This window comes from Hyaena hyaena, unplaced genomic scaffold (genome assembly GCF_003009895.1).
Source record: "Hyaena hyaena isolate Hyena2069 unplaced genomic scaffold, ASM300989v1 scaffold_380, whole genome shotgun sequence".
In the NCBI taxonomy this organism is placed as follows: Eukaryota; Metazoa; Chordata; class Mammalia; order Carnivora; family Hyaenidae; genus Hyaena; species Hyaena hyaena.
The window spans coordinates 1,252,571-1,267,419 of record NW_024081013.1 but is presented as its reverse complement, the minus strand read 5'-3'; the positions used below and the strand labels follow the sequence as shown (position 1 = coordinate 1,267,419).

Below are 14,849 nucleotides of genomic sequence, written 5' to 3'. Positions count from 1 at the left end.
TGTCCCACACAGAGGTCCCTTGTGAGCAGACACAATGATACGGCGAGGAGAAAATAAGCACAACACGTGTCAGGCACCTGGTGTCCCAGCACACACCACCAGACAGTTATTGTGAAATGATTATCTTATTCTTCATTTATTTCCGGGCTCCCCACTGATTCTGCAGCATGTTCGATGCGCTGCTGGGCATTAGGCTAGATGCTGACTTTCGAGGTCAGGATATAAATGCTCTGTTCGTGTCTCTGCATCCAGGAGCACAGATCCGAGCCAAACGACACCTGTGCGCAGCTTCCCAGTGAGGGGGGCAGGGAGAAGCGGAGGTGGGGAAGCGCAGGGCTGAGTTAGGAGGGCACTCGGATGGAGGTGCTCTCGGAGATGGGATACACTGGCCAGACCAGAGGAGTTTACAAGAGCTGAAGTCCCTTAAAAGCCAAAAAGGTGTTTAGGGGCACCTGGGTGGCTCCGTCGGTTAAGCGTCCGATTTCAGCTCAGGTCAGGATCTCATGGTTCGTGGGTTCAAGTCCCGTGTCGGGCTCTGTGTTGACAGCTCAGAGCCTGGAGCTACTTTGGATTCTGAGTCTCCCTCTCTCTCTGCCCCTCCCCTACTCACACTCTGTCTCTCTCTCAAAAATAAACCTTAAAATTTTTTTAAAAACCTGAATTTCTTTTTGAAGCTATTCCTGTGATTATTAATTATTATTTTCGTCTAGAAAATCCTCCATGGGGTGGTCTATCTCTGTATTTTCCGCCCAAAGTCATCCAAATTCACAATGCCCATTGGAGATATCAGCTGTCAACAGGCAGGCATAACCCTGAGAAGAGGCATCTAGCACCTTCCAGAGCCCTAGTACGGATGCTAGGGCTCCAGGAAGAATGGAAGAGCCTCAGGTTTCCACCGGGCCATGGCCCGAGGAGGGGCGTGTGGGGCGAGGAGGGTGGGGGTCGGGCAGCAGCACCCAGTTTCCTCTACTGACAGTGGCTCTCAAACCTGCACTTGCTTCGGGACCGTCTGGGAATGCTGGAGAGGTGCCGATGGCTGCGTGGCTCCCGCCCCCAGCAAGCGTGAGGGCCGCCTGGCCGTGGAGGAGAGCTGTGCACACTCTCCAGGCCAGGCTGGTGTGCCCTCAGCGTGAGAACCGCGCTCTCACCCGGCCCGGGGGTGCGAGGTGGACGCTGCCCTGCTCAGGTGACCCTAGGGCTGAGCTGCCCCTGCGCTGGGGATCCCGTGAGCATGGGGCAGGGGCGGGTCAGGAGGGCACGTCTAAAAATAGGAAGGCGTGAGGGAAAGGAGGGGTGAGAGCATCTTTTGAAACTGCACTTTCTGGGGTCGAATAATTGCCTGTCGAGGAGGCTTGTCTTCTGCAAACCAGGAAGCGTGTGTTTCTGTCACAGAATGAAAGAGAATGGCCCTAGAATCTGGCGGAATAGTCACGGTGACACACAAAGCTGGTATATTCAGTGCCTCTGTCCAAGAGGTCTGACAGTCTGAAGTCACGGCCCCTCCCTGCCCAGGGGACCGTCCCCAGCCAGACTCAGGGAAGGGAGAGGGGTCCGCGAAGCTTCCCCGGGTTGAGTGCCAGAGGCTATTTCCAGTGGGAAGCTCATCTCCTCTCTCTCCACACACTCAAGCTCCTTTAACGACACATATACCAAACTCGACTTGAGACGGTTCTCGGCCCTTCCGGAAACACCCTCACCACCCAGTGTCTTACCAGAGTCTGCACCATGTGCGGTCTCTGCAGCCGTAGACTCTTCACAGCCTGGAATACATCTAGAAGGCCCTCAGCTTTCACTCGCTCCAGAATGTTGCTGAGAGCGATGAAGGTACCCGTTCGCCCAGCTCCAGCACTGTGGAGGAGACAGTAACGGGCACAACCGGACCTGCCCAAGGGGACGGGACAGGGACAGCCTGCAGCCCACCCCCACCCATCAGCACAGGAGCCGTCGTCCCCGAAAATGGTAAAGTTTGGGTTTCCAGTGATCATCCAGGTGGAGCGAGAGTCCACAAACATGGAATTCCAGAAGCACCTGCCCAATTACAGCAGGTGGCTCGCTCCTGAGGTGAAGGACCAGGTACAAGGTTTCAAGCTTGTGACCTGCATAGACGGGTGTGGCCCCGGGTGTGGCCCTGGCATCGGGGGCATCAGCGCTTCCTGGGAGCTTGTCAGAAATGGGAAGGCTCCTGGTTCAGGTAGGTAACTGTCTAGATTCTCCTTCTGTGCAAGGGACCTGCCTTGTGAGAGGCGGCGACTCACAAGCTGTGATGTTAACGACAGAGGGCGCTGGCTGCCCGGGACGGTGAGATAAGGGGCACCCCCAGCAGCTAAGATCTGGGTCCACTCCATCTAAGATGATCATTTTCTTGATGAACTGGGTAAGCCCACAAGAGAGACAGACAAACGGCTGGGCCTAAAGTGGGTCGGTTCAGCTGGCTTGTCACAGAGGGCCCTCCGGGCCCCAGAGTCCCACGTGTGGGCTGGTCCTAAGGCTCCTGTCCGACTTCAGTGGCCTGTCCCCACGTCTGCTCTGTGGGGTCCTGTTCGCCTTCGCATCCCTGGGGCCCTACACGTGCTGAACTTAGTCTGGGTCTGCGGAGGCAGGGGCTCATTTCTAGTATATTCTAAATGACTTGTACAAAGCCCCCAGGAACTGGAAACCAAGGCGTGTGCCCCACCTGCTGGCCAGGCCGGAAGTGCACCCAGGCCCATCCCAGGCAAAGAGTTCCAAACCCCCGCCTCCCACCGCGTGAAGTCCAGGCTCCCTGGCGGCTATGAGGTGTGGGTGGCGTGGCAAATGGCAGTCACAAAAAAATGGAAGCCATGTGTGGAGAAGGAACTAGAAGTGCAGCTTTAGAAGCAAATTAGCACCCCACGAAGGAAAACACCCCAAACTCCTGCTGGGAAGAGATTTGTTATGGTGGCCAAGACGCCCTGCTGCCATGGGAGAGGGGTCCCGGCATAACCAGAGCACATCAGCTCGGAAGGAAGGAAGATGAGCTGCACGCCTTTGGATTTGGCCAGATTCACCTTTCCACACTTGCGATGCTGCTAATCAAGGACCTTAGTGGGGCGCCCAGCTGCCTCCAGGGTACCCCCGGGCATGTCCCTCTTTTCCTCCCTTGTGCCGGCCTTGGGGGCGGGGCTCGAGTGGGGTCGCAGGCCTTGGGAAGCCATCCCAGCCTGGACATCCTCAAGAAGACCCTCCTGCCTCGAGGGCGTGAGGTAGCCCGGACTTGGGTCCCCAGGCACAGGGAGATGACGGGGAGGCGTGGGCACAGCAGCCAGAACAATGTTGCAAAAGGAAGGCAAGCAGCTGGAGCTCAGGACTGGGTTTGTCAGAGCTGGGCCTGGCGGGATTTTTGAGGACTCAAAGGGCATATGCAAACGTGCTTTTGAGCCGTTCCCTGACTCCTCCCCCAAATGCGTTCTGCATGTATGCGTTTCTGCATTTACGTGACCCTATCTGTGTAAGGGAAGGTGAAAAGTACAGTCTAGGGAGGTGACGCGCTGGGGAGCAGTAAGCCGGGTGTGGGGTGTGGACCGGCCCCACCAGCAGGGGGCGCTCACCTGCAGTGCACAGTGATGGGGTGGTTGCCCGTCTGCTGCTGCTGCTTCTGCACGGCCGCAATGAGGTCGATCATGCCTTTGCCCTCGGCTGGGATCCCGATCTCGGGCCAGCCGTGGAAGTGGAACTGGCGCACCACTCGGGTCTGCTCCTCCTGGCGGGCCAGGGGCTGTGGGTGGGAACGGCGTTCAGTGTCGCCTGACCACACGACCCTGAACACCGAGGAGCAAGCCCCGGGCCACCCATGGGACCCGCGCCAAGGCTTGAGGTCCTTGGGGCCTTTGACGGCCGGCACAGTCCCCATCTGGTGGGCCTGAGGGTCCTGACCAGGCCGTCTGGGGGCTGTGCACACCCTAAAGCACAGGCCTGCCCTAAAGCACAGGGCTGCCAGTATTTCCTTCCGGGGGGGGCGGGGCAAGACGTCCAGAGGAAGTCCCCGGAGCCCCCCGAAGTGCCCGCCAGATACCTTCATGGCATCCCTGGCAGCTTTGCTGGAGAGAACAGGGTCATATCTTTCTTAAGAAGCCAGGACCCCTCCTGTCCCAGGGGTCTGAGAAAGCCTGGATAGTTCTCTGTGGCTTCAGCACGCCCTTCCTTCCTCCAGCCCCCCACCACCGCCATTTCTCCTGAAGCGGGAGGGGTGGCCATGCGATGCCTCTAGGAGCTGGCCTCTCTCCTCCACCATCTCGCGCAGCAAGGAGGCGGGTGACCCGCAGGGTCCGAAGGTTGTAGGAGATGTGCCCCTTCGTATCATGGCCCCCTATTCACCGCACTGACCGTGCACACTGATGCACCAAACAGAGAAGGCTGGAGGCGGGACATCCTGGTACAGTCACCAGCTGACCCTCGGGATGTTGCGGCGCGTTCTGTCCACAAGGGGTGACGGCACTCTGGCAACAATACCTGATTGAAAGTGACCAGGAAGTCCCGTATGCTGATGGCTTCGGAAAGTGTATCGCTTTTTATTTCGATTGTTATCTCGCCGTGAGTCACCGAGCCCTCTGCTGGCCAATACTGGTAGCATTTATCCTTGGGGGATAAAAGAACGTTTTAAGTCTCATAGCAAATAACTTGCTGTTAGCAGTTTGAGGATATGATGCAGACTCGCTCTCAAACTATTTAACATCTTCATCTGACCAAGTGGATCACATGTGAACACGAATATGAGTGTCCACGAATACCTGCTGACCAAGGGAATCAAGAAACAGACATGCGTGTATTTGCAACTTAGATACAGGATGGTAGTGACGTGATGGAAGGAAAAGATTATTCTAGAACTGGAGTTAGAAAATTTGTCTTCCATATAAGAAAAGGGCTGGGTCCCTGACTCACAACCTACCAGGGCTCACAGGAACAGTCCAGCCCTCCTGGAGTTGATCAGTGTACAACCTACACTATCGTATGTAGTAAGTTTGAGTCTTCCTAAAAATAAGCCCAGATAAGTTAAGACTTAAGGTCAAAAATGAAACTGTGAAAACCTTAGAAGGAAATGCCTTTTCATTCTGAGGTGCAGAAGGACTTGCTAAGCAAGACCCCACAAGAGCTAACCACCCACAGCACGAAGGTTGTGACATCAGATGATGACACGGTGAACTTCCCTCCATCAACAAACATCACCAAAAGAGTGTAAAGACATCCCATCGACTGCGGCGAGAAAGCTGCGGTACTTAAAACTGACAAAGGGTCAGTATCAAGAATAGATCTAAATAATTCTTATCAGTCAACATAAAAAGAGCCAACAACTCACTAGCAAAATGGGGGAAAGGCACGGCCAGGCATTTTACACAGAGGAAACACACCGTCTACAAATATACGAAGTGAGGCTTGCCCTCCTGGGAATCGGAGAGATGCCAGTCAAAGCTACAAAGGGATGAAATGTACTCCTGTTCAATCAACAAGAATGAGGGTGCCTGACGGTACCAGGGACGTCGATGAACCATCTCTCTCATACACCCCCAGTGTCCACTTTGGAAAACAGAACCACTTGGCAAAGCAATTAGGAGGTGTCTAACTCAAATTCGAACTGTCGCACACTCTCCAACATAGCATTTTGTCTCTCTGGAGCCTGCTCATCCTGGGGCTGTATGAGACAAGGGGGAGGTACCAGTAGCGCCATTTGTAAAATAAGAAAGTGGCATCGACCCAAATCCCCGTGGCGGAAGAAGGAACAGATGAGCGGACGCAGGATTATAGTCCATAGAGTGGAACAAGATAAGTATAATTATGAATGAACCACAGCAAAACGCATCAGCGTAGAAAAGTATCAAAACCGTCATTCTGAGTGAAAAGAGCAAGTCCCAGAAGGACACATAAGGTCATGATACCCTGTGCATAAAGTTCAAAAGCAGTAGTTTCTTTAGACACACACGTATGTGATCTATAAAGATTTTTGAAGAAGCAAAGAGCACATCCGCCAGGATGGCTTTAAAAAGACCAGTGATAATAAATGTTGGTAGAATATGGAGGAACTGGAGCCCTGTCCACTGCTGGCGGGAATTCGAAATGGGGTAGCTGTGTGGACAACAGTCTACAGCGCTTCCAAATGGTAAGCTATATGAATTTGCAAGACAGAGTTATGATACGGCCCAGCAATTCCGCCCCCCGGCATCTCCCCAAGAGAAATGAAAACACATGTCCATGTAAGAACTTGAACACGAACGTTCCCAACATAACTCATAATCGCCCAAGAGTGGAAACAACCCAAATGTCCATCAGCTGATGAACGGATAAACAAAATGTGGTCTGTCCATACGATGGAATATTATTTGTCAAGAAAAAAAGAGCTTATTCCTGATGGTTAAGCCTTGAAGACGTGACGCTAAGTGAAAGAACTCAGTCACACTATACATGTTGTATGATCTCATTTGCATGAAACATCCAGAATAGGCAAATCCATGGTCAGAAAGTAGATTAGTGGTTTCAGAAGCTGGAGAAAGAAGGAATGGGGAGTGGCTGTTCACGGCTGTGGGGTTTCCTTTGGGGGATCATGAAAATGATCTGAAATTAAATAGTGGTGATGTTACACAACCTGTGAGTATTTTAAAAATTGCAGGGTGCCTGGGTGGCTCCGTTGGTTAAGCGTCTGACTCTTGATTTCGGCTCGTGTCATGTTCTCACGGTTCAAGAGTTTGATCTCCCAAGTCGGGCTCTGCGCTGACAGCATAGAGCTGCTTAAAATTCTTTCTCTCTCTCTCTCTCTGCCCCTCCCCAGCTCGTGCACACACTCTAACTTTCCTTCAAAATAAGTAAATAAACTTTAAAAAATATCGCTGACTTCTACCTTTAAAAAGGTGAACCGAATGGTATGTGAATTATATGTCAGTATAGTGTTTCAAAAAAAGCAGACAACACAGATTCAGGGTAGTGGTTACATCTTGAGAGGGGACCCAGACAGATGCACATTACTGGTAGAAGTTTGGCTTTTCAGCTGGATAGCGGGTTCACGAGTATTAACTATGTTATTCAGTGAACGACACAAAAAGGCCCTGGATGGGTCTCTGGGGAAAGGGAAACATTTGACTCATTCAGTCCACCCAGAACGACATCTGTAAGGTACACACATCAACACCTACATCCTTACATCTCGGAGAAAGTGAATACATGCGTGCTGTCCAACAGGCTTTGATCCAATCTGCACTGTGGACAGTACAGGGCAGGTTAAATGAAATGTCGGCTAAGAGCAAAAGCCAGTGGGGGGTCATGGCTGAGCAAAGGGACCCAGTGGGGGTCACGGCTAAGCAAAGGGAGCCTCTTTCATTTCCGGCCTGGCTCCCTCCCCATCCCTGTGGCCTCAGTGGCTGACAGCTGCCATGGCAGGGGACCTTGGGGCGGCGTAGGTTCTAGGGAGGCCCCCAGAGGGGCGAGGCCGCGGGCGTCCCTGACCTGCTCTCTCTCCTGGACCTCCGTCAGCATCACGACTGTGTGGCACTTCCACTCCCAGACCATCCGCCAGAAGTCTTCCACTGTATGCGCCAGGGGCCCTTGGGTGGCGATAAAATAGTCCTTCTGTCGGTAGCCCTTCAAAGGGGGAACAGAGATTAAAGTCTGACTTCCTTTCCCCCTGGTTCCAGTATGGACAGGGGGGTGCAGGAGAGGCCAGGGCCCGGCCAGGGAAAATGTTCCAGCTTCCAAGGCCGGGCCAGGCACCAGCAAACCCACATGCACACGGCGATGGCTCAAGATGGCCATTCTCTCTGCGATCCAGTCACCTCGCCGGCAGCACCTGGGGTCGCCCCTGAGTGGGGGGCCGGAGCCACCTGGCCCGGGCCACCTGAGGGAGCTCCGGTGGCCCTGTTCTCATGTGTTTCTGTGTTTCGGCTCCGTTAGCATCATGGTGGTGGGCTGGGGTTGGACACAGAGGAAGTGGGTTCAAATTCAGTTCCTCCATGCGGCCCAAGTGACCTGTGGCAGCGTTTTCTCATCCTCGAATGGATGGTCTGATGCAGATGAGGCCACAGTGTCCTTCCCCATCCACTCCCCAGTTCAGCGCGCTGTGCGAGGTGACAGCCGCTAACTGTGAGCCCAGAGCGCACACCCGCGTCGTCCACGCGGAAGACACAGGAGGGAACAGAAATTGCAAGACAGCCAGCCATGCAAGGGCCCATGTGACACTGCTGCACATTAGATGTAAAAGAAACACGGCTGTAACTCAAAGTCTGAATGAAAGCCCCCAAATTCCTTAGCAGTGTGCCTCCTGCCTCTGTTTCCAAAGTTCATTATTCTTTTTTTTTTTAACCAAGTAATTCTGCTAACGAAATAGTTTGGATTTCAGGACACCTTCCCGATCGTGAAAATGGGTTAATTAAGAGTCTGCATGATCACAGATGAAGGACACAGGCGTCTTTTAACAGGGCCGCTCTACTTACATCGATAAAGGAGGCGTTGATGTAGTCTGTGTATTCTTGACCCCTTTTCATGGAGAGGATCACCCGATTGAAGTCATCTGCAAAGCAGGGCAACCCCTCAGTCACAGCACAAACACTGCCCTCCCTTGCGAAGCTCAGTCTGTTGCAACAAGCTTCCAAAACACAAAACTTGTTAATAAAATTGCAAAGTCAAGTCAAGTCCCTGGAAGGTTTCCTCTATAAAACAGGTTAATTGAATTGGCCCAGAAAATTGTGTTTTGGTAGGAAAGCTCTGAAAATATTCCACTTGTCATTTTCATGTGCCATGAATTGACGTAATTCATACCAAAATATGAGTGTTAAAAATATTGCATCTCAGGAGTGAAAGCCGTGTGGCCGGGTAGGCGACCTGGAGAAGTGGCCGCAGCCACACAGAAGCCAGGGTCAGAGGCCAAAGCACGCTTCACCTAGCATTCATGAACTTAAAAAAAAAAATTTTTTTATTGTTTATTTATTTTTGAGAGAGAGGGAGAGAGAACAGGGGAGGGACAGAGAGAGAGGGAGACACAGAATCTGAAGCAGGCTCCAGGCTCGGAGCTGTCAGCACAGAGCTCGACGCGGGGCTCGAACCCACGAACCGTGAGATCATGACCTGAGCCAAAAACAGACGCTCAACCAACTGAGCCACCCAGGGGCCTCAGGCTCTACACATTTTTGATGCCCAGCAACCACTGAGGCAAGTCAGGGACCCTGAGTCTACATTTGCAACCAGGTGCTCTCTCTCTTCAAGGAGCATCCTCTCCCTTCCTTTCCTGTGGCTCCTCTGATCCCCGCGGGGTCCGTTTCCTTCCCTGCACCCAACAACCACCGGCACCACCTTGTCTTTCTACCCCTTACGTGGGACCTCAGGGCAGGCCAGGGTCCCAACCCCACCCCTGCCCATTCCTCGCCTCCCCAAGCCTTTCAGGTTCTCCTGGCCTGGAGCGGGACCCCCTCCTCCATGTACAGGCTTGGGGGATGACTGGGAATCAGCCGGCACCCCCGCCCCCGAGTCATGACCAGAGCAAGTCTCTCCACTTCTAGGAAGTTCTCCCTCTGTCTTGCCCCTACATCTCACATCACGTGCCGCCCACCAGACACACAGGACTGTCTGGGTCACTCACTGCTTCCCAGGTGGCTGTTCTCTTACCTGCACTTGACATAGTTCCCAGGAGCCCTTAACCCCAGGTCTAGGGGCTGTCCTGCCCTTGGACCCGGGCTTACAGAGGCGGGCAAAGAATTCTCCCAGCATGCCAGCCCCGATCCCATCCTGCCTTGAAGGGCTGAATCCCACAGGGCGGCCCCAGGGTGGCCTTACACGGAATGATCTGGATGACTCTGGCCTTCTTCATGTTGGCCGGCAGGTTGCCCGTCCTCATGTTCTCCTTCATGATCCGGACATTTGTCAGTTTCTGCAGTCAATGAGGACACAATCACGCGATTCCAACACCGACTCCCCCGAGCGACTCCCTCAACCCTGTAACAGCACCCCCATCCAGGGCACCTGCTTAACAGCAACAAATATCTGTCTCCAACCACAGACGCTTCCTGAATCTCGGGAAATAAGAACGTACGCATGACACTCCCCGCCCCCACGGCTTCCTGCTCAGCTCTGAAAGCCCGCAAGTATTCTTCCCTCTAAATCACGGGCAGGAGAGCTACCCTGCATTTTCTGGGCTCAGTCAAGAGGGGAGGTGATTGAAAGTGGGTTCCTTTGACTGGCGGCCCGTCTTCACACATACCCTGAACTCCTCCTCCAGCCCGATCTTGTCGAAGTGGTTGGCGGTGCCGTGCAGCGTCTGCAGGTGCTTTTCCAGGGAGGACACATCCAGCTCGGTGTCCCCGTAGAGGTAGTACTCCAGTAAGGCTTGGTAAATGAACGTGTACTGCATCTGCGGGAAGACCCAGGGTGCCCGCGCCCTCGCTCAGAGCTCAGCAGCTCCCAAGGGGCCTTTCTCTTCTCCACGTTTTGCCAGGGGAAGGAGGTTTGAGGGCAGATTCGTGGCCATCGATAACGACCACTTATGGCCTTGAGGAAGGATCTTATGGGAGCTGGGCTGGCATTACTGAGCACGTTCTCCCTGCCAGGCGCCCCTACGCATGCACCATCTGGGGGACGGGCCCGCAACCCCGGGTGGCAGAGGTGTCTGGGTTTGCTCTGTGCAGCTCACGCCAGGGCAAGGGCGGGGCCAGGGGCAGGCTGCTCACATCTGTCTGAACCATCTGGGGACGCTGGTTGCGTATCCGAGACACGAAGTCAAAGACGTCGACCTTGTGCTCGGCGTGCATCATGTCCATCATGGCGTCGATCACTATGAAGGTGCCTGTCCGGCCCACGCCGGCGCTGCAGGGGAGAAGAAAGGGGCCGAAGCGTGAGCCACAGTACCCGCCCCCACCCGCCGAAGCTGACCTGTGCACCCGGACGGGAGGACACGCCACCCTCTAGTAGAGTGGGAGACATCCCATGGCTTAAGCGAGTCTTTCCTCCATCAATGAAGAGCAAATCTATGGGGAGGCCAGCAGAGGGCACCACGATCTTAGTAAAACTATCTCAAATCGGTCTCTAATAACTACAGAACTGTTGAAAGGCGTATCAAAAAATCTGTTGCAGTAACCTCATATGAGGTTGTGTGAGTGTCTTCTGTACCAAACGCTGTCTTCTTCTTGTGTGTGTATGTGGAGTTTTTTTAAACGTCACCCTGGAAATGGCTTTTGCAAGTTCTTTATAAAACAGGAGGCTCCCAGACTATGTCTGTTGGCTCTTGAGACAAGGTCAGCCCTAACAGAGGGCACTGACTCTCTCTCTGGCGTCCTCGCCCTCATCCCGCGGCTGGCTGAAGCCAGCTGGCCCCTGGGGTCACGGCTGGGCGGTCTTCTCCCCAGGAAGCTGTCCCCCTGGGTTCCTGGGTTTGGGTTTCCTTCCGTCCCAGGAGCCCAATGGATTCGGTCCCGCCCTCCCCCCACTGTGGTCCTAGGGAGCTCTCCGCCAGACAGTGGGGCCGTCTGTGTGTGCTCCCCGGCACCCGGGGCTCCGTAGCCCCTGCGCTCAGCCAACATTTGCTGAAGGGGGACCCCCTGCTGACCCAGACTCATCCGTGCAGCAGGAAGGGCTGTTCCTCCAGCCCCTGCATCATTACCCTCTTTAAAAAAAGAAAAGAAGGAAAGAAAGTAATCTCTGTAACGAAAAGGCTCAGGACTGAATGACTGAGATCCCCCACTTCCCCTTTGGGGGGGGGATGGGAGATACGGCTCTCTCCAGTTAGTCTCCAAAAAGGGGCAATGACAGCAGTGAAGACCCCTCCCTCTGGGCAGATCCCCTCATCTCAGCGGGGAAGACAGGTGAACCAGGAGAGAGAGGTCCTCTGGGGAGTTTTAGTTCTTTATCAGATGCAAAGTCAGAGAAAATCCTCAGGCGCATAGCCAGGCGACACACTCCACTCAACAGGTGTGTGAAGGTGGCCACAAAATAACTCATTGCAAGACTGTGAGGGTCCCTGAGCTGCTTACAGGACGACCCCCCCGCACCTAGCCCGGGGTGCACGTGGGAGAAGCCACTCGGTCCCCCATGGAAAGGCTGAGGCCAGGAGATCCATCCTGCCCACCTCAGTGGGGACGCTGCTTTCAGGGCGACTCAGGCAGAGAACGTCCTAGTAAGTGATTACGAATCAAACGTTGAGGATGAGTGTGTCAGCAAGGATGGAAATCAGGAAGTCAGAGCCCCGCAGCCGAGCCAGGCCTGGAGCTGATGAAGATGAACTTGGAGGTGGAGAGGTGAAGTCAAGTCCACCCTGAGTCTCGGAGCTGACAGCCAGTGGGAGCCTTCTCCCTGAGCCTGCTGGCTTCCGGCACGCCTGCCCTCCCGGCGGGAAGTCCTGACACCGCGTCACCGCAAACAGGCAGGCGCCCAGAACCGCCCATGTGCCCGCAGCGGCCAGGGCGTCTCTCAGGGGGCCTCGGCTCTGGAGGGGAAGGAGTCCTTCCACCAGAGAGGAGGGGGGCTTTGGGAAGCCCGAGTCAGAGGGCACCACTCCTTCTATTTGCAGCAGTGCTCAATGGCAAAGGCAGAGACTCCTGTTCACGGAGGGGCCCAGTGTGAAAATAAGATAAATGGCAGACGCACCTGCCCTGGGTCCCTGTGGTTAAGGGGGGAGGGAGCAGAGGGAGGAGAGTCATTCACCGACACATCCGGAGGGATGGGGACTGAGCCTGCTCCCTGCGGCTGCCCCCGACCCAAACACAGAGGCTGTCTCTCTATCTCCCGCCACCCAGGGCGGAGCGGGGCAGCCACCACAGGGAGCGCGAGGAAGGGACCCGGCAGCGGCTGGAGTGGTCATGTCGGGCCAACGGGAACTGAATGTGAAGACCCCTGCCACCGCTTTTCCAGCTGAGGGCGTCGGACTCGGAGCCCTGGGGACAGGCACCCAGGGAAGCCCCCCTGTCCCTGCCACAGCAGGGCCCCGGATCTCTGATGGGACTCGGGTCCCTCCAGCCAGGCTAGCGCCTGCCTCATGGAGGGAGAGCCCTGCTCACTGGTGTCAGCTGGAATACGCTTGTTTGCAGCTGCTGCAGACAGGTTCTGTCCGAGTATCGGACAGGGGACAGAGGGGGCAAGGGACAGCAGGCACCTGCACACGGTGATACAGATTCTCGGAACCGGCCACACAGGCAGGCGTTCAGCAGAAGCAGCGGACGGGACCCCCTCTGGGGCCGCGCAGGAGGCCCCGCCCCTCCTCCGCTCCAGAGCACCTGCTGGGGGAGCTGGGGGGCCGCGGGTGGAAGCCCAAGGACGCCACCGCACTGAACGCGCTGATGCTCCAACGTCCTTCAGCTCCCGAGGGGCAGGTCCAGGTGTCCGTCCCTGGCCCGGATGACAGGGGCCTCCCCACTGACCCCCGAACTGTCTTCAGGTTCTAACTGAGCACCCACAGGGAGGATGGGGAGTTGGGCACGGAGCACGCCTCACCACTGTGCCTTTGTCTTCAAAAGCAGAAGGGGCACAAGCCAGTCAAGCCACCCAAGGTGGGAGGCCTTTTCTCGTACAGGATTCTGCACCAGCAGCCGCACTGGGCAGGTGTAAGCCCCAGAGGGGGTAGCTTGTGCCCTGCCCCCGTGGCTCCCAGAGTCCCGGAGGAGGTGAAGGCGCAGCGTGAACACAACCGCAGGGCACGGAGGGGTGCAAAGGCAGGGGGCACATGTTCCGGACAAAGGGATGGCTTTCCCACAACCCGAGGAATAGTCACGGCGGTGACGGCTTTCGAGGGTGCTGTCCTTGGTGCTGTGCAAAGCCCCTCAGAGGTGAGTCCCAGGCCCCTCCAGGACTGCCCCTCCCTCTGCGGACCATGGGGGGGGGTGGGGGAGGGGGATGCCCTGTCCTGGACAGTTGCTCTGGGCCACTAGTGGCTATGCCTGGGCCACAGCCCCCAACCCCTCTGAGCCTCGTGCACTCGTGGAGAAAGACTTTGGGGGGCCTCTCCACAGAAGCATGGTCTCCCTTCCTGTCCCCAAGGGGGACCTGGGGGTGTGCGGGTGCTGGAGGGCAGGCCGAGTGAACCTGCACAGAGCCCCACTAGCACCATCAGCCTGGCCTCTCGGCTTCTGTCTGTTTTAGGAATTGGGGAGCCCCCTCAGACGCTGTTGACGAAGGGGTCCTGCTGGCACGGAGTGGGCTGAACGTCCCTCCGGCTCTCACCCCGAGGGGTCTCCGAGCTGTCACTGGTCACTGTGTTCACAGAGGGCAGGGAGTGTTTTCACTTCGCCCCTATGTGCCCTTCTGCCCCCTCGGTACCGGCCCAGCCACGAGGGCGAGTCCTCGGGGTCCCCGGGGCCCACCATACCTGCAGTGGACCACTATGGGCCCGGCATGGGTGGGGTTGAGGGCCTTCACTTTCTTCAGGAACTTCAGCATCCCGATGGGGGTGAAAGGCACTCCAAAGTCGGGCCAGCTGGTGAAGTGCAGCTGGGAGACGAGCCGGGGGGCTTTGCAGCCATCGGGGAGCTGCTGTGGGGAAGGGGATGCATGAGAAGGGGCCGGCACCTGCCCCTCCCCCAACACCACGTCCTGGGGATGCTCACTACCCCCACCCCCGCCATCCAGGCCCCGGGCAGCCGTGGGTCCACCGGCGGCACCGTGGCCGCGTGCAGGGCCAGCACAGTGGGACCCGGGCACCCACACGGCTCCCGGAAGCCGCCTGGAGCTCAGGGGCCCCACCATGAGCGGGGTGGCCATGTCCCGGTCTGCCTGCGTAAGTACCAGCAGCACACGCTTTGCTCCCCGGAGGCTCAAGACTGAGGGAAAAGATGATGTGGCTCGACTACAGGAGACGCCACCCCACCAGCCCTGCTCAACGCCGCCCAGCTCTCCTCCTCCACCCAAGGCCCTGGGTGCAGTTTTCTGCCCTGAAC

General features: G+C 56.1%; 1 protein-coding gene across 6 annotated transcripts in view; it reads right to left on the bottom strand.

The window, feature by feature from the left end:
• Window positions 1-14,849, bottom strand: part of PTPRE (protein tyrosine phosphatase receptor type E) — a 163,872-nt gene that overhangs the window by 4,890 nt on the left and 144,133 nt on the right. For 4 of the 6 annotated variants that reach the window (XM_039250751.1, XM_039250746.1, XM_039250749.1 and 1 more), the window contains 9 exons: window positions 14,282-14,445; window positions 10,656-10,791; window positions 10,190-10,339; window positions 9,766-9,859; window positions 8,430-8,506; window positions 7,447-7,581; window positions 4,468-4,593; window positions 3,567-3,733; window positions 1,713-1,848 (listed from right to left, as the gene is read on the bottom strand). In XM_039250751.1, the coding sequence (XP_039106682.1) occupies window positions 1,713-1,848; window positions 3,567-3,733; window positions 4,468-4,593; window positions 7,447-7,581; window positions 8,430-8,506; window positions 9,766-9,859; window positions 10,190-10,339; window positions 10,656-10,791; window positions 14,282-14,445 (1,185 nt within the window). The other 2 variants (XM_039250747.1, XM_039250750.1) reach the window with 2 other exon arrangements.